At 35.1% G+C, this 25,949-nt stretch overlaps 1 protein-coding gene across 14 annotated transcripts in view; it reads left to right on the forward strand.

Moving 5' to 3' along the window:
- Window positions 1–10,652: 10,652 nt before the first annotated feature.
- Window positions 10,653–25,949, forward strand: part of Zng1a (Zn regulated GTPase metalloprotein activator 1A) — a 58,634-nt gene continuing 43,337 nt past the window's right edge. For 4 of the 14 annotated variants that reach the window (XR_015440111.1, XM_087184066.1, XM_087184068.1 and 1 more), the window contains exons 1-5: window positions 13,571–13,826; window positions 16,996–17,082; window positions 19,051–19,147; window positions 20,426–20,517; window positions 21,083–21,192. Coding sequence is in view for 13 of the 14 variants with exons in the window: in XM_087184066.1 (XP_087040192.1) it covers window positions 13,673–13,826; window positions 16,996–17,082; window positions 19,051–19,147; window positions 20,426–20,517; window positions 21,083–21,192 (540 nt within the window). In the remaining variant the exon portion in view is untranslated. Of the gene's footprint in view, window positions 10,746–11,904; window positions 11,954–13,482; window positions 14,183–16,995; window positions 17,083–19,050; window positions 19,148–20,425; window positions 20,518–21,082; window positions 21,193–23,172; window positions 23,203–25,949 lie in introns of those variants that run through there. The other 10 variants (XM_004838193.4, XM_087184071.1, XM_087184074.1 and 7 more) reach the window with 6 other exon arrangements.

The following is a 25,949-nucleotide window of genomic DNA, read 5'->3' on the forward strand; positions in this document are numbered from 1 at the left end:
ACATCAATAATAAAGGACCATGGGCCGGGAATTTAGCTCAGTGGTTTCACTGCCTGCTGCGCAAGCGCAAGGACCCAAGTTCGATCCCCAGTACCAAAAAACAAAACAAAACTAACTAAATAAAGGGCCATCTGGATATCCTGTGCTCCTGTGATGCACAGAGAATGGTTCAACACAGATTTGTATTCCTGTCAGAAATGTATCACCCAAATTAATAATGAGAAAATAGAAGACAAATAAAATTTGAGGGATATTTGATAACATAACTGACCAATAGTTGTTAAGTGTGTTAAGGTCATGAAAGACAAGTTTGGACAATGTCTCAGAATAAAGTAGACTGAAATGTGACAACTAAATGTAGTGTGTTTTCTGGGTTGGTTCCTGGTCCAGAAATAGGACTTTAGTGAGACAACTGGAAAAATTTAAAGAAAGACTACAGATTAGTTAAGGGTATCATATAAATCAATGATAATAGTGCAGTGATTATGAGACTTTAACACTGGGAAGCAGAATGAAGGGTATATGGAATATCTGTAATATTTGTGTAACTTCTGTTAAGTTGAAATAGGTTCAAAATTAAAAGTTAAAATATGAAGGAACTTATCACTTTCAGCTGGGAAAATGGCAATGGATTGATAAAAAATTAATGATGATTGAATGACTAAAATTCTACCCATTGTTCAAAAGTTAACAATTTAGAAAATAAGTAGTCATAGAGGAGTTCTTAAGTGAAGCAATAAAAAGAAATATTATTATATTAACCATTCTCTCTTTTCCTTTCCTTCTTTCCAAGTGGAACCACACTGTTATGGTTTAAATATGAAATGTCCCCCAAAAGTCTCATGAGTTCAAGGTGGGGCTTTTGATCCCACTCCTATCTATGCCCCCATTTCTCCTTTCCTCCCTTTTTGGAATGGGAATAGTTAATCTGTACTATCGCGGGTTGGAATTATGTAACTTATTTTTTATTTTTCAGGGGCTGACAGCAAAGAGTTTGCCTTGAGTCTCAAAAAAGACTTTGGACTTGGACTTTTGAGCAATATTGGAACTGTTGAGACTTTGGGGACTCTAGCAGATGGATTAAATGCTTTTGCATTATGAGATGGGCTGGAAACCTTGGGGGCCAGGGGAGGAATGTTATAGTTTAAATATGAAATGTTGCTCAAAATTATTATGTGTTCAGAGGGAGGGTTTGGGGAAGGTGATTGAATCATGGGGGCTCTAACTTCATCGGGTTAATCCACTGATAAGATCATAATTTAATGGCATTATTGGGAGGAGATAGTAGCAGGAGGTGGGGCCTAATTGAAGGGAGTGGATGATGGGACCATGACCATGGAGACTACATCTGGCCTAGTGTCCAGTCCTTTCCTGATTCTTCCCCTCTGCTTCCCAACTGCCATGAGGTGAGCAGCTTTCTTCCGGCACACTCTTCCACCATGATTTTCTGCCTCCCCTTAGGCCACAGTGGAAAGAGCTTACCATGGACTGAAATATTTGAAACGATGAGCAAAACTAAACCTTTCTTCCTTTAATTTGTTTTTTCCAGGTATTTTATCATGGTGACAGAAAGCTGACTAATACACTAACACTATGCATATTATTCTGCATTTTTCTTTTTCTACTAAACATGTCTTATAAATCTTATATCATATAAATATATTTTTGTAATGACCCTTGTTTTTTTTAAATGTGGTATTAGAATTAGAATTCGAGGTGCTCGACACTGAGCTACATCTCCAGCCTTTTTTATTTTTTAAGACAGTGTCTCACTAAGTTGTACGGGCTTGCCTTGAACTTGTGATATTATACTCCTGGCTCAGCCTCCCAAGTAGCTGGGATTACAGACATACACCACTGTGCCCAGCCTAATGACTTGTATTTTAAACCAAGAATTTTGATTCACTTTGCTTAATACTTAAAAAGAACTTATAGGTCACAATGTTATTTGATGCAAATCTTGGAAAGACAGAGTCTTATTAATGCAAGAACTTTTAGATTCAAAGTGATATTCTGGTTTTTATTTTGTTCAGTAAAGGTAATGGAATGAGTATATTCTAGTCATCTCAGAAGCACAAGGATCAAAGAGCACTGGCCAGGAAGGGTGAAGACCCCAATGAGCTCTGGTCCTGTAGTGATATGTTTATTGTAGGCATGCTCTGCTTTTGTTACAAAATATTAAATTGTTTTTCTCTTCAATGTTTACTGACGTGCATATCCAGGTAAATCAACTGTTAACTTCAGAGTTTTAATTTAACTTGGGACCTTGTGCTTGTGAGGCAGGTGGTGGAACCACTGAGCTAATCCCCCAGTGCCAAGGCATGTAATCTTTAACTCTAAAGCATGCAATGACAATAAAACTTAGAAAACATTTTAAAGAAATTTTAATTGTTTATTTAATCTGTAGGATATGAATGTTGTAAGAAACTGTTTGCTCATTTAAGTTGTAGATGAACTTTTCACATTTGTGATCAGAAATCCACCATCTTACAGTGCAGGTTCTTTTATTAATCAGAAGCTCAGTGGTAGAGAGTGTGCTTAGCATGTATGAGGCCCTGACATCAGTCCCAGTACAAAAAAAAAAAAATGCAGAATGCTCCATCCAAGCTCTTTCTAACTTTTTCTTAAAGGCTGTTCAAAATAAAGGTATTTCTAGTGTTTCCGTATTTAAATATAGTGTGAAGCTTGCTTTGCCTTACCACAAGTAATCTAACATAAACCAAACATTTTTAGCTATTCCCCTATAATTGAATAGTTAGAATGTTTCTAACATTTCACCACTAAAACAATACTACTGGGAATGTCATAAATGTTTGCACATGTATATATGTAGGATAAATTCCAATCAGTACAGGTCAAATGATATGTGCAATAAATATTTTAATAGATACCTTTAAGTTTGCCCTCCACAAAAGGTAGGTTGATATACAGCTTATTTTTTTCAAATTTAAACATAATTTTATATGCCTTTATACCCTGTAATATGATACAAAGATATAATTTGAAAAAATAATGTCCGTGTCACCTATCTTATCCCTCTAAGGTAGCCCATATAACTGCAAAGGTGAATATTCTTCTAAGCATGAATAAATGTTAATATACATGAATATATACTAGTATATACGCAAACATGTACAAACATTTTTTATTTGTTATCCTTTACTACTCTGGATCATAAATGTATAATTAATTTACAAATGATGAGCAAATATTTTTCATCTCACATTTATTGTTGTTATTTTACAAATCAGTACTCATGTATATAAACATTATGCTTTCTGTTAATATTTTCTGCAAGCAAATATAGGAATATAAATCTACAGTGACATACATAAAACTTTAGACATAATTATATCATAAATACATTTTTAGTTTTGTAGATTTTATTGAGTTTACGGCTACATTTAGGTATAACCTTATGATCACATTCATCATTGAGAATTTGTACCTGTACATGATAAATTTTGATTCTTATTTTTTCCCATTCCCCTGCTCTCCCTTCAATCCCTCCACCCTCCTATATACATAAGCCTTGTTTCCATTTTTTCCTTCTTACTTTCAATTTTTTTCCCCTTCTTTACTTTCCCCTGTCCCCTCTCCCTAGTTCTGCTTCCCCTTTGAACATTTTCTTCCTATTTCACAATATCTATTATACATTTTGGTCCTCATTTACATTTTCAGTTTCTCACACCAGAGAAATGATTCGGTATTTACTCATGTGTGTCCTATTTATTTCACTTATGAGTATGGGCTCAAGGTGCATCCATTTAGCTATAAATGTCTCAAGTTAATACATGTTTGCCATACATAATGTTTGCATTCATTTTAGGGAGTTGGTACATATACATAACACATCTTATAATTATTTTCATTTCCCCTTGTCCTCTCTTTTCTTCCCCTCCCTCCAGCTCTAGTTCTCCTTCCTATTTGCAGAGAATCTATTTCCCTATTTCATAATATCTTTTATGTTTCTCTTTATTTATATTTTGGGTTTGTCATATAAGAGAAAACATGTAATATTTGTGCTTGTGTGTTTGATTTATTTCACTTAACATTGTGATCTCAAAGTGCATCCATTTCTCTACAAATGAGTCAAATTTATTTTGCTTTATGACAAAGTAGTACTCCATTTTGTATAAATACCACATTCTTTATCTATTCATCTGTTGATGAACATATAGACTGCTTTGCAGATTTAACTATTATGAATTGTGCTGCCATAAACATTGATATGCACATATCAATGTAATATGATGTTTTCAACTCTTTCAAGAAGATATCTAGAAGGAGAATTTCTAGTTTTAGTTTTTTTGAGGAATCTCCATACTGGTTGTACAAGTTCACATTCCCACCAAACAATCTAGAAGGGTTCCTTTTTTTTTTACCACAGCCTTGCCAACATTTTTCTTTTTTAGATTTCTTGTTGATGGGCATTTTTTTCTTAAGTAGGATGGAATCTCAGAGTTATTTTAATTTGCATTCTGTCATGGCCAAAGATGTGAATGTTTTTTCATGTATTCATTAGGCATTTGTATTTCTTCTGAGAAATGTTTATTCATTTCAGTTGCCCATTTTATGATTTGGTGTTTTATTTTTTGGGTCAACTTTTTTTAGTTCTTTCTATATGCTAGATATTAGTCCTCTATCTGAAGTGTTGCCAGCAAAAATTTTTTTTCCAATTCTGTAATTTTCCTCTTCACTTTATTGGTTGTTTCCTTTACTGTGCAGAAGGTTTTTAACTTGACGTAATCTCATTTGTTGATTCTTAATGTTATTTTTTGTGCAGTAGGGATTCTGTTAAAAAAAAAGTCCTTACCTATGACTATGTCTTCAAGAATTTTATGTATTTCATCTTCAAGCAGATTAAGTGTTTCTGTTTTGATATCTAGGTCTTTGATTCATTTCTATTTTAGTTTAGTACATGGTAAGAGATACGGATCTGGTTCAATCTTCTACAGGTGATAGCCAGTTTTCCCAACACCATTTATTTAAAAGGCTATCTTTCCTCCAGCATAATACATGCTATTTGTAAAGCCATTTTTAAAATGAAGGGAGCTTTCTTCTCTCTCCCTTTTTTGTCTGTCACCTATATTACCCTCCCTATTCTCTCTCCTCCAAAGGAAAAATCATGTTAACGATCTGTTTCTGTTCTGATAATTATATGTACTTATTTATGTAAGTACCATTCATGCATATGTTTTGAACTTATTTATGTGTAAATAAGTACTCCAAAGCTGAGTTTTCTACTGTTGTCATCATCAATAGCTTGTGTGGTTGAGAGTATTTCATAAGTAAAATTATAAAAAGTAAAAGGAAACATTATGGCATAAAAAGGATATGGATTAATATTGTCTATTAACAGTTTCTTGTCATGCTACCTAGGGCTGTGAATTGCTAAACTATATAATAAACACAAAGCAACACTGAAATTAAGGTGAAATTACCTGGTATGGTGGTGCACATCTGTAATCTTAGCACTCTGAGGGGCTGAAGCAGAAGGGTCACAAGTATGAGCCTCGCCTATGCAACTTAGTGATTTAGGCCACTTTGTCTCAAAATAAGAAAAATAAAAGTAAATAAAAGGCTGGAGATGTATCTCCCTGTGAAGACCCTGGGTTCAATCCCCATGATTAGAACAAAAAGAGCAATATGCATACTCATTTATTTCTCTTCTTTCAGTAACTCAGCAATGAATTTTTAATCTATATATTGTACACTACTGCCCCAAACTCACTAACCAAAATTAAATTATGAAAGTACGTATTTAGATTTATTGATAGCAATGCATAATCCAAAACATGAGCTTTATTATAAAATACAGTATATGCATAAAAACATACAAATTATGAGTAACTTAAAACTGTTAACAAAAATTAATATTAACATTAATTGAGTACACTTAATTCAGATTGCTATAGCTTGTGTCTAGATGCCCCCAAAAACCTCATACAATCATTGATGGGACTTCAGAAGTGGTTGGATCTGGAGTGTGTGATGCTGGGATCAAAGGTGTGTGATTGCTAAATTAGTCCACTGATTGGTTTGCATAGTTCTGGGTAGGATTAAGGGTCCCTCATCCTGAGTTGAGTGCTACCCGACCTAAGAGCAGGTAGCCTGGATAAAATATAAGAGACAGTAAGAGGGTCGCTGCTTGTTGTTTGTAGCTTGCTCTCTTCTGCCTTTTGCCTTCTGCCTACCATGAACTATTTCTCCTCTGCAATGTTGCTGTGCCATGCCACCTGCCTGGAGCCAGCCAATTATGAACTGAAACCTCTACAAACTGTGAGCTAAATAAACCTTTCCTCCTGTCTCAGCAATGAGAAAAGTAACTAAGACACAAACCTTTATATTTCCTTAATAAATCTTAATATTAGAAATAAAGTTTATTATTAAATGTACAAGCTATATTGAATGAGAACATTTTCATATATTTCTCAAGAAATCTGTTGAATTAAGCATGTTTTGCAGAGGTACCTAATCAATCTTCAAATGTCTTTCAAAGACATGATGAAATAATTACAATATATCTCTATTATGGAATACCATGAAGGGATTAAATAGCCTATCTCTAGAGAGAAGAAAAAATTATCAGTGTTTAATGTCAAGTAAAGAAAGTAAGTTCTGGAACAAAACCTCTGTAAGTTCCTATTTGTATTAAAAGCAAAAGCTACACATATGTACAAATACATAGAAAAATATTTAGTGTGGCAGTGGCAAAATTACATAACAAAAATAAAAATTCTAGACTGATGTCCATTAAAATGTTCACAATGGTTATGCAATGTCATGAAAGAAAATGAAACTGAAGATAGTGAAAGTGGCTCCAATTTTACCCTGATAATTTTGTACTGTTTGAACATCTTATATTGGCAATACATTCAAGTATTTTATTTTATACATGTATATAGTATTTAATACATGTCCAAGTGTATCATTTTACATTATCTTTAAGACAGCCAAATAAAAATATTGGTCACTATCAGTTTCACTGGCACAAAAAGAAATATAGACAATATATAAGTTCATTTCTCTGTTTCGCAGCTCTGCTCCATGAAGTCTTCAGTACACTGGTTGCTTCCAGGTCCCTGCTCTACATTCTGCAAAATGTGGCTCTTATCTTTCATAATCAAGATGTGCTCTTGCCATCATTCCTGCATACCAGGCAGCAGGATGAAAGAAGAAATGAAGACAGATGCAAGGTTCCATGAAGCTGCCACATGACACTTCTGTGTATATCCCATGGGTCAGGACTTCCTTACATGACCATATCCAGTTCAGAGTAGACTTGGCAATGATCTTCTTCTCTGGAGGTCATGCATATACCTTAAAAACCAGGTACTACTGTAATTAAAGATGGGAAGGATGGGTAATAGAGTTCCTACTTCAGGAACTTTTAAATTATTATAGACATAATGTGGAAAGACTGGTAAAATAATGTAAAGTTACTTTGCAGGAGGAATAAATATGCTGAAAGATGTTGATTTGAAATAAGTTCCCTAAATAAAGATGATGTGATTGAGATGGAGACAAAGAAGTGGCTGGGTGACTTGAAACTATACTGAAGTTTCAAGCTACTCTGAGACTCAAGGGCAGAAAGAAAATGCTAAATAAGAGGAAAAGAAGTAAATTAATCTAAGGGAAGAGTTCATGAATGTTTCTACTTAAGTGAAACTTTGATGATTGCTATGGTCTGAATGGGTTCCCAAAATTCATATGTTGAAACTTAATCACCAATGTTATCATATTAAGGGGCTAGACTTTTAGAAAATTAAGTCATGAGGCTAAGCCCTCAAGGATTGGATTAATGATTTTATGAATTGAAAGGGAGCTGTTTGGGTCTTTGACCCTTCTGTCTGTCCATTATGCCAGGTGAGGACACAACATTTGTCTTCTCTGAGGACACAGACTTTGAGGCATCAACTTGGAAATAGAGACCAGAACTTCATCAGACACTGATCCCATCAAAGCCATGATCTTGGACTCAATAGTCTCTAGACCTGAGAAATAAATTTCTTATTTATAAATTACTAGACTCAGGCATTCTGTTATAGCAGCACAAAAGGACTAAAGACAAAAAGACAGTGATGAATTAATTGAGAGACAGAGCTATGGGACTCAAAAGACATTTGTCTTGAAATCAAGAAGAGCAGACCTTGCCAACAGCTTGGTGTTTCAGTTAAGTGCAATGAAATAGTCTTTAAGGGAATCTGGGAGAATAGTGTGAGTAAGAAATAAAAATGGAAATATTTCATTTGCTCTTATGTCCTTTATTTACTTTAAAAATCATAAGCAGGTGCCTGTGGATTTTGGAGCATATGTCTTTAAAACTATAAAAATCAGAAAGTCAAACTTAAAGCCACAAATGTCGATTTTAAGTTTCCATTGGCAAGAAAAGGGTACTATTTAGACTGTCTCCTCAACTCTTACAACATAAATCATTACACAACAGTTTTTGTTTTGCTCAACCCTTTCTCCTTGTCTGATGTATATTTTAGAGACAACAGTGCAACATTCAGTAGGTCAGACTGTAGGTTTTGAATAATGTTTTATCTTTTTTTAATTTTGTAAGAAGCTGATTTACAAGTGACTAGACTATAAGCTAAGCCTTATTAGTAACATGGCTTAACCCACAAAGATAACTGACTCAAATAACACTAGTGACAGCCACTGAAATGAAAGTCATGCCCCCTAAAAATGCCAAAGTATAAATATTTCATCTGCCAGTCACTTTCAATATCCTAGAGAGGAAATATTATTTCATGTTTATAATGGTAGTATATTTTAGCAGAGAACTATGTGGTACTTGAATATCAATAATCTCCCTTCAATCAAAGCAGTCACAAGAATAAGAGCCATTAGTCTCTGGCCTTTCAGATACATTCTCAACAAGTTCACGTGCACCCAAAGAAAAGTATAAAATAGTCTGATAAACATTAAATGTTTAAAAATTATTTTTAAAAAATATTTATCTGCCCAGCTAGATAAGAGGAACTGGGTTAATTCTGAAACGCTCTGTTTCCTTTTTTTCTAAACCACTAGCTATTGCTAGTTACTAGGGTTCTTGCCTTGCCTTTGGAGGAAGTTGCAAAAATGAGGGGGGGGAGTGGACAGACACAGAGACAGAGACAGAGACAGAGAGGGGGAGGGAGAGAGAGAGAGAAAGAAACAAGTTGGGATTGTTTTTAGCTTTCATGTGATTTAGCTGTAGCTACAACACTTACTCTTTCTCATTTTAACTAACAGAACTACTCAAGAGTAGAAAATGAAGTAATGGAGAGAATTGTGGAATTATGCCCAATGAGGTATGACAGGGTTATTTTCTCAAACCTGAGCTGTTGGAATCCAGTCAACTTGAGAGCTTATCTGCTCTACCCTTCTCTTTCCTAGTGGGGTTCCTTCTACAGTGCAAAGATGCAAGTGTCACTTGAATGTGGTCTCCCTGGCCAGGAATCTGTGCCCTTGGAGGGAACAGGTTAAACTTCTTAGCTTTGGACCCTCCTCTGAGTATTACTAGTACTATGGTACTTGTGGTGTGTAGCACTTTGAGGTCACAGTGCAAAGGTGATGATTTATAAACTGACCTTAAAAATAGTAGGAAAGTTCAATTTTTATAAACTTTTATTTAGTCCAATTTAAGAACACATTACATTACTTTACTTTACATCAAGAATTGACAACTATGGCCTGGTGTCTCTCCTGGCCCCATAGCCTGAAAGCTAAGGATTTTTTTTGTTTGTTTATTTGTTTGTTTGTTGTGGTACTGGGAATCGAACTCTGGACCTTGAGCTTTTGAGGCAGGCTCCAGAACCACTGAGCTAAATTCCCAGCCCCTGTTTTAATATTCTTAATAGGTTAAAAATGAAAAGAAGACTATTATTTCACAACATGAAAATCATATGAAATTCAATTTTAAACTTTGTAGAAAATTGTTTTCTCTCTTATTATGTAAGTACCCATTACAAGGTCCTCAAATTTTCTTTTTGGCCTGTAGAGTCTAAAATTTTTACTATCTGGTTTTACAGAATAAAGTTTGCAAATCCTTTGGTTAGATTAGCATGGAGTTTAGTGTAAGGCAGACCAGGATTGAGCCAGAGCCATCATTTACTGATTGTATGACCTTGAACAAGGTATTCTAAGTCTCAGTTTCCCCATCTATAAAATATATGAATATAATTATAAGCTCATTTGAACTGCTGAAACCCTCTACTGTCATTGCTGTTGCGGTTTAGATATGAAATGCCTCCCAAAGGCTCATGTGTTGAAGGCTTGCTTCCAATGCAGCAATGTCCAGAGATAGGACTTTGGGGTTAGATTGGATTATGAGGGCTTTGGTTAAATCAGTGGATTAATCCACTGATGAGTTAATAATTGAATACGCTATGGGGAGGTGGTGGAAACTGTAAGAGGTGGGAGAAAGAAAGTCACGGGTACATGGCCTGAAGGGTTATATCTTGTTCCATGCCCTTTTCTCTCTTTCTGCTTCCTGAGTGCTACAAAGTGAGTAGCTTTGCTCTACCATGCCCTTCTGCCATGACGTTCATATTGGTTAGCTTCCTTGTTGCTGGGACCAAATACCCAAAACTCACGAGTCAAAGGAGGAAATGGCTTATTTGGCTTATGGTTTCAGACCATGATCAGCTGGCTCCAAGGCAGGAACATCATAGCAGAAGGGTGTAGCAGAGCAAAGCTGCCCACTTCACGGTGGTAGGCAAGCAGAGCAGGGAGACAGCACCAGAGAGGAAGAGGTAAGGGGTATAGACCCTCAAGTGCTATGGTTTAGATTAGAACATCCTCCCAAAGTCTCATGAGTTCAGATGTAGGGCTTTTGGAAGTTGATTGGATTATGGGGCTATACTCATCAGTGGGTGGATCTATTGATGTGTTCATAGCTAAATGTGCTATTAAGAGATGGGGCCTGTTTGGAAGAGGTGTGTCACTGGGGGTGTGCTTTTTTTTTTTCAGCTTGAATTGCTATGTAGATTACAGAAAATAAGGATGAATAATAAGGACCATTTGCTTTCTAATGGTCATGAAATTACATTCAGCTGTAACTGTATGTAAAGCTCACTTGGAAGAAGTATGCAGGGATAGTCTTGGATCTAAACACACCCTGTAGGTCTCATGCTTCAAAACGCATAAACTGAAGGTGATTTTTGGTCATCTCTTGCTTAATATGCTTCATTTTCAAAGAAAGTTGAGGTGGAGTCAAAATTTGAGTGCTGTTCCTAGCACGACCAGAGTTTGGGTTAAATTCACCATCCAGAGCATGGGTCGCTATTTTATTTTATTATTATTATTATTATTATTTTTGGTACCGGGTATTGAACTTGGGACCTTGCGCTTGCGAGGCAGGCGTCGGAACCACTGAGCTAAATCCCCGGCCCTGGGTTGCTATTTTAGGAGGTGATGTTTTTGTGGCTGTAGTCCGATCCTGGGCGTCCTTGTCATTGTGTGACAGATGAGATTCAGCGGGTTTGCTTGAGTCTCCCAGTTTGTGGCACAGCATTTGGTTTCTGGTCCTCTCATTTGATGTGGATGTGTTCATTTCTCCTGCTTGAGTGGAGCAGAGGTGTGGTTTGGTAACTTTCTTTCTTGTCCTTCTTAATTTACTGTTCCTGCTGGCTTCAGCCTCACTACCTCCATCTTTTGTTGTGTCCTAGTAACGACAGGATCTGAATCCAGCCAGATGGCCCCGGAGTCCTGTGGGCCGAGCACGTCTGGGGGTGTGCTTTTGAAGGGTATATCTCCCTTCCTGGCTCCTTTCTTCCTGGTTGCTATAAAACCAGCAGCTTTTCTCCACCATGCCCTTCTGCCATTTGGGGACTTGATCCTCCAATTAGACCTCTCCTTCTTTCTAGTAGTCAGTATTGGGTATTGTGTCACAATGTTTCTGCTTCTTTATAGGCCTAAAAGCAGTGGAACCAGCTAACTATGGACTGAAACCTCTACCACGGTGAGCCAAAATAAACTTTTCCTCCTTTCTCATTCTCTCATATTTTGCCACAGGGACAGAAAGCTGACTAACACACCTGTGTTCTCCCATAAGTATGATAGTTACACCAAAGAATTTCAAGATATATATCTACATCAGTAGAATAATGGAATGTATAGTATATTTTATGTGAAATTTCGAAGGAAGAAAACCATTCATTGGCAGCAGCATAGTTATTAAAAATACGATCTTAAAAAATACAATCTTTGCATCAGACAGATTTTATGATCTAACTTGACCAAGTAATGTAACCTCTCTGTGGCTTATGTTCCAAAGTGGGATAATAATATTGCTTAGGGTTGTTCTAAGGATTAAAAATGGCTAAAACATAGGAAGAGATGTTCAACTTTCTTAGTACCAAAGGAAATACAAATGAAGATGACAATGAAGTATTATTTTGTACTAAGTGGACTGGTACAAAATTAATGTCTGTTAATATTCACATTTAGATCAATGAGATCTCATACATTGTTGGGGAAATGTATGAATTTGTACAAACATTTGAAAAAATAATTGTGCCTGTTCTTGTACAGTATAACATTTTTATAACCTAAGGAACAAGTCTAGTGTTCTGTAGACCCTAAAGAGAAACTTGAGTGCACATACACTAGGAAAAAATTTCACAGCTGCTCTGTTCATAACAGCAAAACCTGAAAATAATTGACGGGAAGTGATAAGGTGCTGTATTGATGCACAATAGAATATAATTCAGTAGTGGAATTGAAAAATATACCAAATTCCAGATTATACTTGGTATGATACTCTGTGAAATTGATAAAGGAGCAAAATTAAACAACATGTCTAAGTGTCTCTCTATATGTCTAAGTATGTATATATCTATCTATCTATCTATCTATCTATCTCCATGACTTTTTTAAAAAAAGGGAATGATCAGCAATTTGGAACCAACTCATGATTGTGGTTACTATCCCAGGGGAGGGGCTGTAGATTGGAACAGAGGAGGGATACACAAGTAGGGTAACAATATTCTTGGGTTAGGGTTAGGTTTAAATAGATATAAAAGAGGTCTCTCCAAGGATTATTGATGACTGAATATCATGACTCAGCAAATATGATTAACGAACTCAAGTGATCTGAAGTTCAAATAAATAATGAGAAATAAAAGTTATTCAGGTTCATTGTATAAAATTGGATATATATAATGAAATTAGTAATTATAAAGAGAAAAACTGCACAGGTTATCCATACGTAGAAAAAATACCATTAACATTTTGGTGTCAATCTTACATTATGAATTAACTTTCCGTGAGTTTACAAAATGTCAAGTTGATAAAACCTATGTATACTTTGTGGGAACTACATCTGTCAGGCCACCTACCCCCAAACTAGGCTGGTCTCAGCCTAGCAACCGCCAGCAGCTATTTAAGGCTGAGGCGCGTCCGGGCGGGGCTGGCTCCGGAGCCCTAAGGCCTCCGCGCAGCCTAGCTCAGGCTCAAGAACGCGCCTGGGAGCGCGCCCGGATTCCACTGGGGGCGTGGCTAAGGAGCCGGACTGTCCTCAGCGAGAGCCCAGGTAAAGGGGCCAGATCGGGAGGAGCCACGCGTCGCGATGTGATGACGTCAACCACGGGCCAGGCTTGGTGAGCTTGGCGTGCGCGGCTGTGTTTGGGCGTTTAGCTCCCAGCTCTTGAGCTGAGGGGGAGGTGTGCTTCAGATCGGAATGTTACCGGGTATTGTAACTGGAGATGAGGAAGAGGAACCAGGCGAGGAAGATTGTCCTGAATTGGTTCCCATTGAGACGAAGCAAAGAGAGGAAGAGGAAAAGCTTGGCCCCGGCCCCAAGATCCCAGTCACAATTATCACCGGGTATTTAGGTAACTAATCATCCCGGTCAGAAATTGCCGCGAACTCTGAGATTTTGGGGGCTGCTGGTGTCTCTTGCCTTAGGCACTGGGGCCCTCTGGCCGAGAGCAAATATGTATGAGGTAGAAGCTGGGTCACTTGCTCCTCCAGTGGATTGCCACTCCATTACTCAACGTGGGATTCGAAGTTAGCCTCGCGTTTTGAAACAAGGCTTTGAAGCCTGCACCCACCCTCTAATTATCCTGACAAATCAAAGTTCAAATTCCTTAACATAAATTACAGGGACCTGTATGATCTGGCTCTTGCAAAATCTCCAGCCTGCCAAAAGGTGGCCCAGCACTTTAATTTACTTCTTGAAAGATGCCAGGTATTTTAGTTCCTTGGGATGCTTTTCTTCTTACTGTTACTTTGGCTAGATGAACCTCTTCGGTTCTCCATAACATCTAGTAATCTGCTGAATGTATCATCACATAGCGTAATTGCTTCATTCATCTAAATTCCCCACTATCTCCTGCAGTATTCTTTTATTATTAAGTTTATTGGTATATTTTAAGTATACATTATGATCACATTCATCATTGGGAATTTGTACCTGTACATGATATATCTTGGTTCTTGTGTTTTCCTCATTCAGCTTCCCTCCCTTCCACCCCTCCCTATTTACAAGAACTTTGTTTACATTTTTTCTTTATTTTTTTCTTTCCCTTCTTTCCTTTCCTCCACCCCCCCCCCTTCCCCTTCCCCTTTGGACCATTTCTTTCTATTTCACATCAATTTTAAGTGTCATGGAGGCAGAGATTGTCTTTGCCATGTTCACTTTCACCCAAGGCCCACCATAAATCTGGTCGTCTGGTCCGTAGTAGATACTTTTGAATGAATGACGTGTATTTTAAAGTCTTTCGTCTTCAAAACAGTTATTTCTTAAGCCCTAGTAATTCTGTTAGAGGGTTTCTTGCATTTGCACCTGTCTTTAATTTTCACTGGTTGAGAAGTCAGTCTCACACTTGGACTGGCTTTAAGAATTTCCTCATTGCTCTGTCTCCTTAAAGTCTGTACCTTCTTTTAAAAAATTTAGTTCTATTTTATTTATTTATTTTGGTTTTTTTGAGACAGGGTCTTACTATGTAGTTCAGGCTGGCCTTGAACTCACTGTGTAGCTCAGGCTGGCCTCAAACTCCAGGAGATGCTCCTACCTGCCGCCTCCCAAGTGCTGGGATTACAGGCCTGGCACTAGTCTGTACCTTCTATATGTCACATTCGGTCATATTGAGCTTCACAAAGCACTCTAAACATAAGTTTTCATCTCTTCAAAAGCTTTTAAAGGAGTATAACTGAAAGTGTTAAAGATACCAATGCGTCAACACTTCCTAAATCTTTCTTAGATATACCCTACAAACTTGGAAATGTATTTCAGCAGACATGTAAGAGGTGTGATCAAAATATACAGTGAATGTTAAAAAAATTTATTATAGTAAAAGACACATTGCCATTACCCCCTTTAAAATGTTCTCCCTCTCTCTGAACACACCCATTGTTCTTGCCACTTTCTGAAGCAGTTGTGGAAGTCTTCTTGTGTGTCTTTTTGAGATGTGCTCAAATACAAGGTGACTGCTTCTGCAGAAAATCAGGCTTGTAAAAACAATATGGTGTACCCTTATCCACCAAAGTCACTGGATCTGGCAGTGTGGGACTTCCAGCTCTTCCCCAAAATCAAATTGACCATGAAAGGTAAACATTTTGAATCAATTCAAGACGTCGAAGCAGCCGCGACAGTGCAACTGAAGAAGGACATGAAACAAGACTTTTTGGAACTGCTTTAGAAAGTGGCAAGAATGATGGGAGAAGTGTATTGAAAGACAGGGGAGGGGCCGGGATTTAGCTCAGTGGTTTCGCCACCTGCTGCGTAAGTGCAAAGACCCAAGTTCGATTCCCAATACCAAAAAAAAAGGGAGTATTTTGAGGAGAATTAATGGCAATGTGTCTTTGACTAATATGTTTTTACTTTAAATATTCATGGTAACCTTGTACAAGCTATGTATTAAAATCTTTTAGTCAAACTCTTTGTAATAGTAAAACTAGAAAGTCACTAACAGAAAATAGTACTCTTGTATTCATATAATTGAACAATGGTGCTATGCAGTAAAGGTTTTCTTTCCTTCCTTTAAAGTTTAGTTTGGTTCACAAGATGTTTCTTCTGTTTGATTAGATTGTACAGTACTAGGTTTAACATGCCACCTACTGGATAAAGTTAGTATAGTTTATGTGTTTCTAAATACTGAATATTATGTCTTACACTTCCTATTTGTTCCCCGTTTTGTAAAAATTAGTTTTATATTAAGTTTTAAGCACGATAAAAGTGGCCATGTAGTCTGAATTTATATCTGATTAATTGATGTGGAAATAAAAGATAGGTCTTTCGCCGGGGATTTAGCTCAGTGGTTCCGCTGCCTGCCTCCCAAGCACAAGAACCTGAGTTCAATCCCCGGTACAAAAAAAAAAAAAAGATAGGTCTTTATATGTAAATTTTAGGTATGTAAACCAAATATCCTTGGTTTAGAAAAATTGTCATCATATAAAAGGACTTACATGTTTTACATTTTTTAAATTAAACCCTTTATTTCTTAGAGGCCATTACTTCATTGATTCTTTAGTCAATAGAAGTTTTAGATGCCCTTATGATATTATAAGTTAGGAAGAGGAATACTAGTCATATTGAATTGAAGAAAAACTGATTGAACTTGTAGGATTATTTGTATATATTTATATATAAAGCATTTATAAAGCATATTAGAGTAGTTTTGAAAGATTGCTTTCATCTTGTTTTTAGAATTCCCTATGCAATGAATGTCCAACCTTTTGGCTTGCCTGGGCTGCACTGAGTGAAGAGTTGTCTTGGGTCGCATATAAAAATATTTCATATAGTTAAAATATGTAACAGAACTTCCTTTTAAAATGTGTTTTATTATATGTAAAAATAATATATTATTACAGGGCCTCATTACTAGCTGTCCAGGGTCACATGTGTCTCACAGGTCTCAGGTTAGATACACCTGTGTCTATACCATGGTTGAGTATTATATGAAAAATAGCATATAGATGCTTAAAAACATTAGAATTTCTAAAATATCTTTTTCTGTATCTTTAAAATTAGTCTTTGAATTTTGTTGCTTTGTTTTATAGGTGCTGGAAAGACAACACTACTGAACTACATTTTAATGGAGCAACATAGTAAAAGAATAGCAGTTATTTTAAATGAATTTGGTGAAGGTAAGTAGAATTCAGTGTCATGTTTCGAGAACTTATAGGACAGTGTATTCCACTCGTGAATTGATATTCTCTATTTAAGAATGAGGATGGAAGTATTATAATGTGAACACATTGATATGGATAGTTTTGGAGAAATTAATTTCTGTCAAGCTTTATTTTGTATGGATTTGGGATACTGAAGTAGTAGTTTCTATAAAATTTTATTTTGTATAACATACTAACAGAATTAACTTAGATTTTTACATAAGTGATTCTCATAAAAATCTATAAACACTTGAAAGAAAGTGTTTTTAGCAACTAAAAAGTGTTTTTGTACTGACTACACATTGTGTATTACATCTCATGAAAAACATTTGAAAATGCTTTAGATATAAGTTCACCTTGAATGTTATCTTCAAAGCAGTTAAAACTGAAGATTTTAAAAATAAGTTAAACATCTAGTCGTTAAACATCTAGTCTCTATCCTCAAGCAGCTCAAATTATTTGTAAAAATATATCTACTTTTCAATGTTTTGGCTGTAATATTAAACTGTGGTTAAAAAAATCTATACAGCAGTGTTAAACATAATACCCTGACTACTGTTAGAGGAATTTTTCTTCACAAGTATGAAGTTCAATAAAATCTCACTTTCAGCCAAAAATACAGTTTCAATTACAATATTTCTTAAAGTATTATTTTTTCAGTTGTAAATAAATAAAAGAGCTAGGTTTTATGAGCAGCATGGAACACATGTTAGAAAAACTTGTTTTCTGGATCAGCAGACTAAAGAGAAAAATTCTTTTAGACAAAATAAAAACTCTCAGATTTTTTTCTGTTTTCGTCATTTTTTGTTTTTGTTTTCGCAGTGGTAGAGGTCAAACCCAGGCCTCACACATGCTGGGTAAGCACTCTACCACTAAGCTATACCTCCAGCCCCGTAGAAATCTTAGGATTTCTAAAAATAGTTTTGTTCCTAGCTTCTTATTAACTTTCTTTTCCCTTGCACAGTGGTTACATTTACTGTATTTTCTTTTTCTTCATTGTTTGGGATAATTTTCACAATTTTGTCCTTCATAGTAATCTCAATACTTTCCTTTATGTTTTATTAATGTTCTCTATCACCTGAATTCTAAAGCAATCCCTTTGAAAGCTTTTTATATCATTTAACTGAAATATGAATGGAAAATATATGAATGAAAAACTACCCTCCCCCCACACACATTTGCATTTGACCATTTGTTTTCCTGAACATTTAGAACTGATCACTAATCTTGGTATATTGCTTACTTTTTTTTTTTTTTTTGGTTCTGGGGATTAAACCCAGGACCTTATGGATGCTACCCTTGAGCTGCAGCCCCAGCTCTGGTATATTTCTTTATTGCAGACAAATTAAAACATTTATAATCTTTCTTGTAACAGATATTTTATATGTGCTTCTTTCCAAGTAAGCATTAATAGGAAACTTTTGTATATTTGATTTAAAGTTTAATTTTTAAATGAGAGCATGATACCTTGGCCAGAACCTTTTTTAAAATGAACTAAGACATGTACTAATACTGGGAATACTGGGCAGTCTGTCCAATAAAAATAATTTAGAGAGAGATTGAAAAGACAAAAATAGATAACACAATCTGATAAGAGTTCATAGGGCATACAAAATTCAATATATAAAACATATTCATCTACCTAGAAGATTTATTGTAGACAAGGAAAAAATGTTCTCAAGGTACTTTATTAAGAAATGGGAATTGGCAAGTAAGAGGCTTAAAGAGGAAGTAGGAATGTTCATTAATTTTGAATTTGCCTTTTTAGAGGTTTAAATCTTCTTAAAAGCAAAAATAATCTAGCTTACTGTAATTTCAATCTTAAAACTGAATGGGTAGAATGAAAGAATAAAAATTATAAAATGGTGTTAATGCTTTGAAATCCTGTTTGTTTTTGGTTGTCTTGTGACTAGTCTAAAGAGTGCCTCCTGTTAATTTTTCTAGGAAGTGCAATAGAGAAATCCTTAGCTGTAAGTCAAGGTGGAGAGCTCTATGAAGAGTGGCTGGAACTTGGAAATGGTTGCCTCTGCTGTTCAGTGAAGTAGGAATGTGTTTACGCTGTGCTTGTTTTAGTTTACTAGAAATGTTTATTACAGTTTAGATTTTCCTATGTAAGTTAACTGAATTTAGACAGTTTGCTTCATTGTATTTTCAAATAGGAAATAAATTTTTAAGAGTTATTTACTTAAAGCATTTCTTGCTATTTTTTTCCTATTTACTCTACTGCTTTTGTCCTTTTATTGAGTTTAAAGATTTTTTTCCATTTCAGGGTTTATTTAAATAATATATAGAGCACAAGTCGGGTGTGATAGCACACACCTGTAGTCCCAGCACTGAGGAGGCTAAGGCAGGAGGATCACCAAGTTTGAGGCCAGTCTGGGCAACAATGTGAATTCAAGCTCAGCCTAAACTACATAGTAAGACCTTGTCTCAAAAAAAAAAAAAAAAAAAAAAAAAAAAAATATATATATATATATATATATATATATATATGGTGCATAAAAATCTCATTTCATAGGTAAAACATTCTAAATTTAATACATCAGTCTTATTTCCAAATAGTAAACCTATTTAAAAACAAATGACTTTCCAAATGAGATGAATTGTGTGTGTTCCATCAGTTAAGTTTTCTAGAAAATGTCTATTTTGTTTATTAAGCTGGCATAAATCCTAAGAGTACCTGACAGAGTAGCAACTAAAATATTTGTTGGATAAATTATGAAAATTAATACGTGTATTATTGATCTTGTGTATTCTAGTGAGTTAAATTTTTTCTACATCATGGACTACCTTACATGTTTGACTTTGAATCAAATGTATTAGGAGGGATGAAGTCATAACAAATTTTCTTAACCAAAATGTAATACAATATTTCATTTTTGTTATTATAAGAATAATAGATAATACCATAATTCAAAATAGAATTGAATACTAATTCAAGATAGAACTAACTGGTATTTAATGATACTGTCCCTTTAGCTATTAAACTACTAGAAGTAATAAATTTTATTATTTTGGATGTTCATTTTTTTCTCTCAGAAAGCTGTAAAAGTAATAAATACTGACTCACTTAATTTTAATAAGTTAAAGTGTTAATTCATTACATACGTAATTTCTTTTAAATTATCTGTATATATGTCTATTTCCTTTTCCTCATTGGTTAATATTGGATAGACATTTTGTTAGGTGCTTAAGAGTTAAATTTTCACATGCATAAAGATATTTTTATGTTGTTTTGTTGAATATGTTTTAAAGTATTTATAATGATCATTTAAAAATATTTGAGTAATCAACTATGGTATGTTGTGGTCTTCTCTAGGGACAGTGGCCTTAGGGCTATTGAGAATTTGATGCAGAAGAAGGGGAAATTTGATTACATACTGTTAGAGACCACTGGATTAGCAGATCCCGGTAAGAAGTGACATTATTAATAACCAGAAGATAGTTCTTTGGCATTTTAAATAGATGTATCAGAGATATTTCAAGTATTTTTTTTTAATCAATAATTAACATTATTGAGTACCTACTGGTAGGCAGGAAGACATCAGCAGTCCTGAGGAACAAAGAGGATCCAAAATAGCATGCTTTTCCAGTTACAGTTAAGTGAAAAAACAGACCCCGGTGTGTAATGCATTTATAATGATTTGTTAGGTCTCAGACCCAAAATGACCCCATGATGCACAATTATGTTTTAAGATTATGCATTGTGTACATGCACTGTGGTACCTGGCCATCTGGTTATCTTTTTACAAAATAAGGAAGACAGCATTGGGGTGTAGGTATGGTTGCCATGGCCTATGACCCAATGGTATCAGAAAGCGAAGCATTCTTAAAATGACTATTAAAGCTTTACTTTAGATTTAAACATTTTTTTGGTTCAAAACAGGAAAATTCCGGGTTGTATCAGATGAATGAGCAGAGCACTTCTTGGCACTTTTAAGCATTAATAGAATTTGTTTTATTTCTTCATTGCCAGCCCTTTTTAGCCTTCATTTTGAAACAAGGTCTCACTCAGTTGCCCAGGCTGAGCTTGAACTTGTGATCCTCTTGCCTCAGCCTCGAAGTGCTGGGATTACGAGATTATGGGTATGTGCTTCCACAACTAGCTATATATGCCTCTTTTTGAAATAGTAAATAATAGTTTCTTTCAGAAACAGAATTCATCTCTGCCTCTGCCACTTTGTACAGAAAAACTCTTGTTACTTTTGAGAGGAAGAAAAAGATCTCAGAAAGCTTTTGTACATTTGTGGCTGTTAAAAATAGGTTAATGTTTCTTGTTTCCTTTTGTAGAATAATAACTTTATTGTTTGGATGAAGGTGGAACATTCATTATAAAAGAATTTAAACAATACCAAAAATAAAAAAAAAAGAGGAAAGTTAAAATATCCTGTGTCACTACCATGAAATACAAGTTAGTACATTGCATCTCAGGTATCTCTCTATGCTAGTGCTCCATGATGTGGTATGTTGAATGGCAGTGTCCATCTCAGCTGGGAGCTTGTTAGAAATGCATGTTATTACCTGGGCTTGGTAGAACACATTTGTATTCCTAGCACTCTGAGAGGCTGAGGTAGGGGGATCACATGACTGGGCCCAGCCTAGGCAACTTAACAACTCAGCGAGCCCCTGTTTCAAAATAATAATAAAAAAGGATGGGGTTTTAGTTCATTGCGAAGGCCCTATGTTCAGTCCCTATACTGAAGGAAAAAAAAAAGAAGCACATTATTGAGACCAACCCATATCTACTTAATCAGTGTCTCTGATGGTGAAGCCCAGCAAATCTTTTTAGTAAGTCCTCCCGGGTGATTCTTCTACTAATACTCATTTGGGAGGCCCTGAACCATGCCCTTCTGAAAGCTGTCTAAATATACAGAATATTTTTAATAGTTATTAATTTACTTTTACTTGAATCTAACAGAAGAAAGAGAAACTGAAAAGAGAAGAAACTGCTGACTTTCAGATAATGTACTTTTCTCCTACAAAAGATATGAATTAAAGAGAAAAAACAAATTACAGAGAACATAAAGTAGACATTTTTAAACTACAGTTTTCAATTTTCAGATGAGTATTGACTCCATCTCATAAAAGAAGAGCAAATTATGCTTTTAACTTTGTCCCACCTCCTACTTTTGTTGGATTGTATTCTTTACATTGTCAAGGTTTTAACATTTACATTCTTTCATACTTTTGTTGTTTTGTAGTTTTGTATTTAAATGGTTTAATACTCATCAGTACCTTGTCTTCTCCATTCCTGAGTTAATCCATTGCCTGAGGCTGAGTGATTTAGTGATTACCTAGTATGTGCAAGCCCCTGGGTTGCATCCATAGCACCAGAATAAAACAAAACAATTCATGTCCCGATTAACTGAATTTTATAGTCAGGTAATTTCAAATTATTGATGCTGTATTTGAGAATATATGTCTTTTGTTTTACTATTTAAAGGATTATTTGATTAGATATAGAATTTCTGGATCACAATTTCCCTTTGGACTTTGCAAATATTGCTACATAATTTTTTATTATTTTTTAATTGGCTGAATTTCCTTGTCCAGTGTTTTCTCCTTTTATCAGAAAGAATTTGTAAGCACTGTAATCTCTGAGTTTCAGAACTTCTCTTTTTTTTTAATGTAATGTTTGAGACTGTCTGGCATTCCTGAAAAATAACTTGGTGGTATCCTTTGGGAATACTTACGTTAGAACTTTGTGGTCACTATTTTATTATATTGGGACAGTCCATGTTACTGTGGGACTTGGATTCCTCTCTCCTCCTGGAAAGTGACTTGCTTTTGTATCTTAAATGCCTGAAATTTTTTTCTTTATTTTTCAAGTTAGTAATATACATAAGATACATTTTTCTTGAAATACAGTGTACCCGTAGTTTTTATAAAGACATTTTCCTTGCTTATTACCATGAATAATTTTTCTATCAAATTATTGGGTGCTGTGCTTCTTTCATACTGAATTTTATTTTATTTCCTTATGTAACTTTTGATTCATATTTTGCATCTCCATTTACTGTGATCATCTAAAGTCTTTTTTTTAATCAGTAATTCTGCTTCTCCCAGTGTTTTTTCGGTTTACTGTTTTAAGTGAAGGTAAGTAGTTCATTTGAGTAATTGTTAACTGAATTTATTGGCTCCAGATTTCTTTAGCTCTATCTTTTCATACTATTGTGATTTTTCTTTCCTTTAAGCTTTTTTTTTTTTTTTTTTTTTTGGTACTGGGCATCAAACTCAGGTCCTTGTGCTTTTGAGGCAGGCCGCGGAACCACTGAGCTAAATCCCCAGCCCTCAAGCTTGTTTTTTTATTAAGGTTGCATTGCCTTTAAGTTCTTTGTTATGAAGAAGTCCTTTGGTTTCTTCAAAAGAATTGTCTTTGGTTTCTTGGTTTATGTTTCCTTCCAGAATGGGTTCCTTGCCGTATGTTATGCCCTGTTCATTTTTCAATATTTTTTCTGTTCTAACTTTTATCTTTGTATGTTTGCTTTTTCTGCTGTAATACATGTGCATACATTTATGCTTGATGTGGCAAGCCCAGAGAACTTTATTTATTTAGATGTGTTGATGAGGGATTCTTTCTAATATCCACCCATCTTACTTGTTCATTTTTTTTTTTTAAGCCCCAGTTTAAAAGCTGGATATTATTGGGGAGTAGGGAGAAGGAAGCAAAGCAAAAATGGATGCTCTGAAAAGCCAGATGAAGCAATGTGGCCATTAGCTTTTGTTCTCTTAAAATACTCTATATGTCCCTCTTAGGACTGCAACTACTGGAATATACATCGATATAACCTGTGTAAAGACATCATCGCACCCAGACCTCTTGTTTCCTGTCACTTTCTGCCCTAGAAAGTAATTTTCTCTCTCTCAAATGTGGAAATGATTAGAAACTTATTCTCGAAGTTTTTTGGGTTGTTTTGTTTGTTTTTGGTACCGGGGATCGAACTCGGGACCTTGCGCTTGCGCGGCAGGCGCCGGAACCACTGAGCTAAATCCCCAGGCTCTTGAAGTTTTTTAATGTTGTTGATTTTTATTTACATTACTTACTCCCTCATTTCCACTTATTGGCATTTTTGAAGTATTTCTGATAAGTATTAGGATTTTATAGACTATTTTCCTACAACCTTTTATTGAGGATAGAAATAGATTTAGGAATGACCATAACTTACATAGAACTTTGTTCCTTATTTGAATTGTCACTCTTCAAAATTTATAGTACAAGGTTATATAATCTTTTAAAAATTTTTTATTATTTATTTATTTATTTTTAATTATTATTATTATTTTTTTTTCTTTTTGAGGCAGAGTCTTGCTATGTAGCTTAGGCTGATCTTGAACTCACTATGTAGCCCAGGCTGGCCTTGAACTCATGGCAATCTTCCTGCCTCAGCTTTGTTTTATTTGGTTTTGAAGAAAAGAGATTTGTAATCTAGCTCTGCCTTCAAACAAATGACATTTTGGTTTGGGTAATTATTTTCTGTTATGTATAGGGCAGCTGTCTTGGACATTGTAGGATGTTTAAAGCCTCCCTGGCTTCTACCCACAAGATGCCAGTAGCATTTCTCTAGAGACAGACAAAAATATCTTCAGACATTGCCAGATATTGCCTGGGCAGAAAAAAAAAAAATCACCCAATTCATTCACTTTATTACTACAGCAGAACACCCTCATCCAAATTTTAAATAATTCTTTCTTGTGTGGCTTGGTAAATATTCTAGCAAAGTGTCCCAACATAGTTAGAATAAAAATTCTGATACACTCTTATAGTTCACCTTAATAATAAATAAATGTTAATGGTATGACTTAAAAGCTATTTATCTGTATAGAAATCAACAAATTTTTGAATTATATGATTTATGTACAATTTAGGTATTTTACTGAATGAAAAAGTTAATATTTTTTGACTTCCCGTTTGGAGTAATGATGTAATACATTTCTCTCCTATTAATTAAAATCATGTTTTTATCCGAGAAAGTGAGGAAAATTCTTACTGGCAATTCAGTTGTTTCCTGTTTAGGAGACTGACACTCTCCAGTTCTAACCTAAATAATTGTCATGGTAAAGTAATTTCCTTGAGAAGGACAGACATTGATTCAGCCCCTGTAACTCACAAATCCTATTTCAGTCAAATTGGAAAACTATTAAGTTTTTGGGAAAAAATCAATAGGTATCAGGAAACTATTAGATCTTGTGGCCCTTGCTATATCTTGCATGAGTAATCACTGTAAACAGCTGACAGGTATTTCATTGTTGACACAGGGTGATGCTTGGGGGACCATATCTCATCAGGGTAGGTGGACAGCTTTAGACAGTGGAATGAGTTCAGTTATCCTTGTTTTTCCCCTATGCTCATTCTTTTAGACAGCACTGTCACTAACTGGGCCTATGATGCTTTGAAAAATCAAATGCCTTCCTTGCTGTCAGTTTTCTTTTTCTTGTGCTGTGGCATACTAATCAGGGTATGTGGTTTGATACTGAACCAGTTTCTGTCAAAAACAAGTTTTAATTTCTTACTTAGAAATAATTTTTCCTTAGTCCTAGGTTTTATGGCAGTACTAAATGAATAATGTGAGAATTAATTAGTAATGTGAGAGAATTTACAACTTTACTTCTTATTCCTTTTCTCCTACAAAAATTATAAACTTATTTACTACTTATTGTTTGTACACGCAATTTTAGAATTATCTTCTATTGACTTTCCTTTGAGGATGTTTCATTATGTATGAACCATATGATTATATTCAGGAGATGAGAAAATAAAAATAAGTCCTAATATGTACATAGCCATAATGTTCGAATTGTTTAATAATATCTGTTGGTAAATCATTTTGGCATCTGTAGAAACT

The sequence above is a fragment of the Heterocephalus glaber genome, unplaced genomic scaffold (genome assembly GCF_053883595.1).
Source record: "Heterocephalus glaber isolate CG9 unplaced genomic scaffold, H.glaber_assembly_v1.0 deba00001481, whole genome shotgun sequence".
Classification (NCBI taxonomy): Eukaryota; Metazoa; Chordata; class Mammalia; order Rodentia; family Bathyergidae; genus Heterocephalus; species Heterocephalus glaber.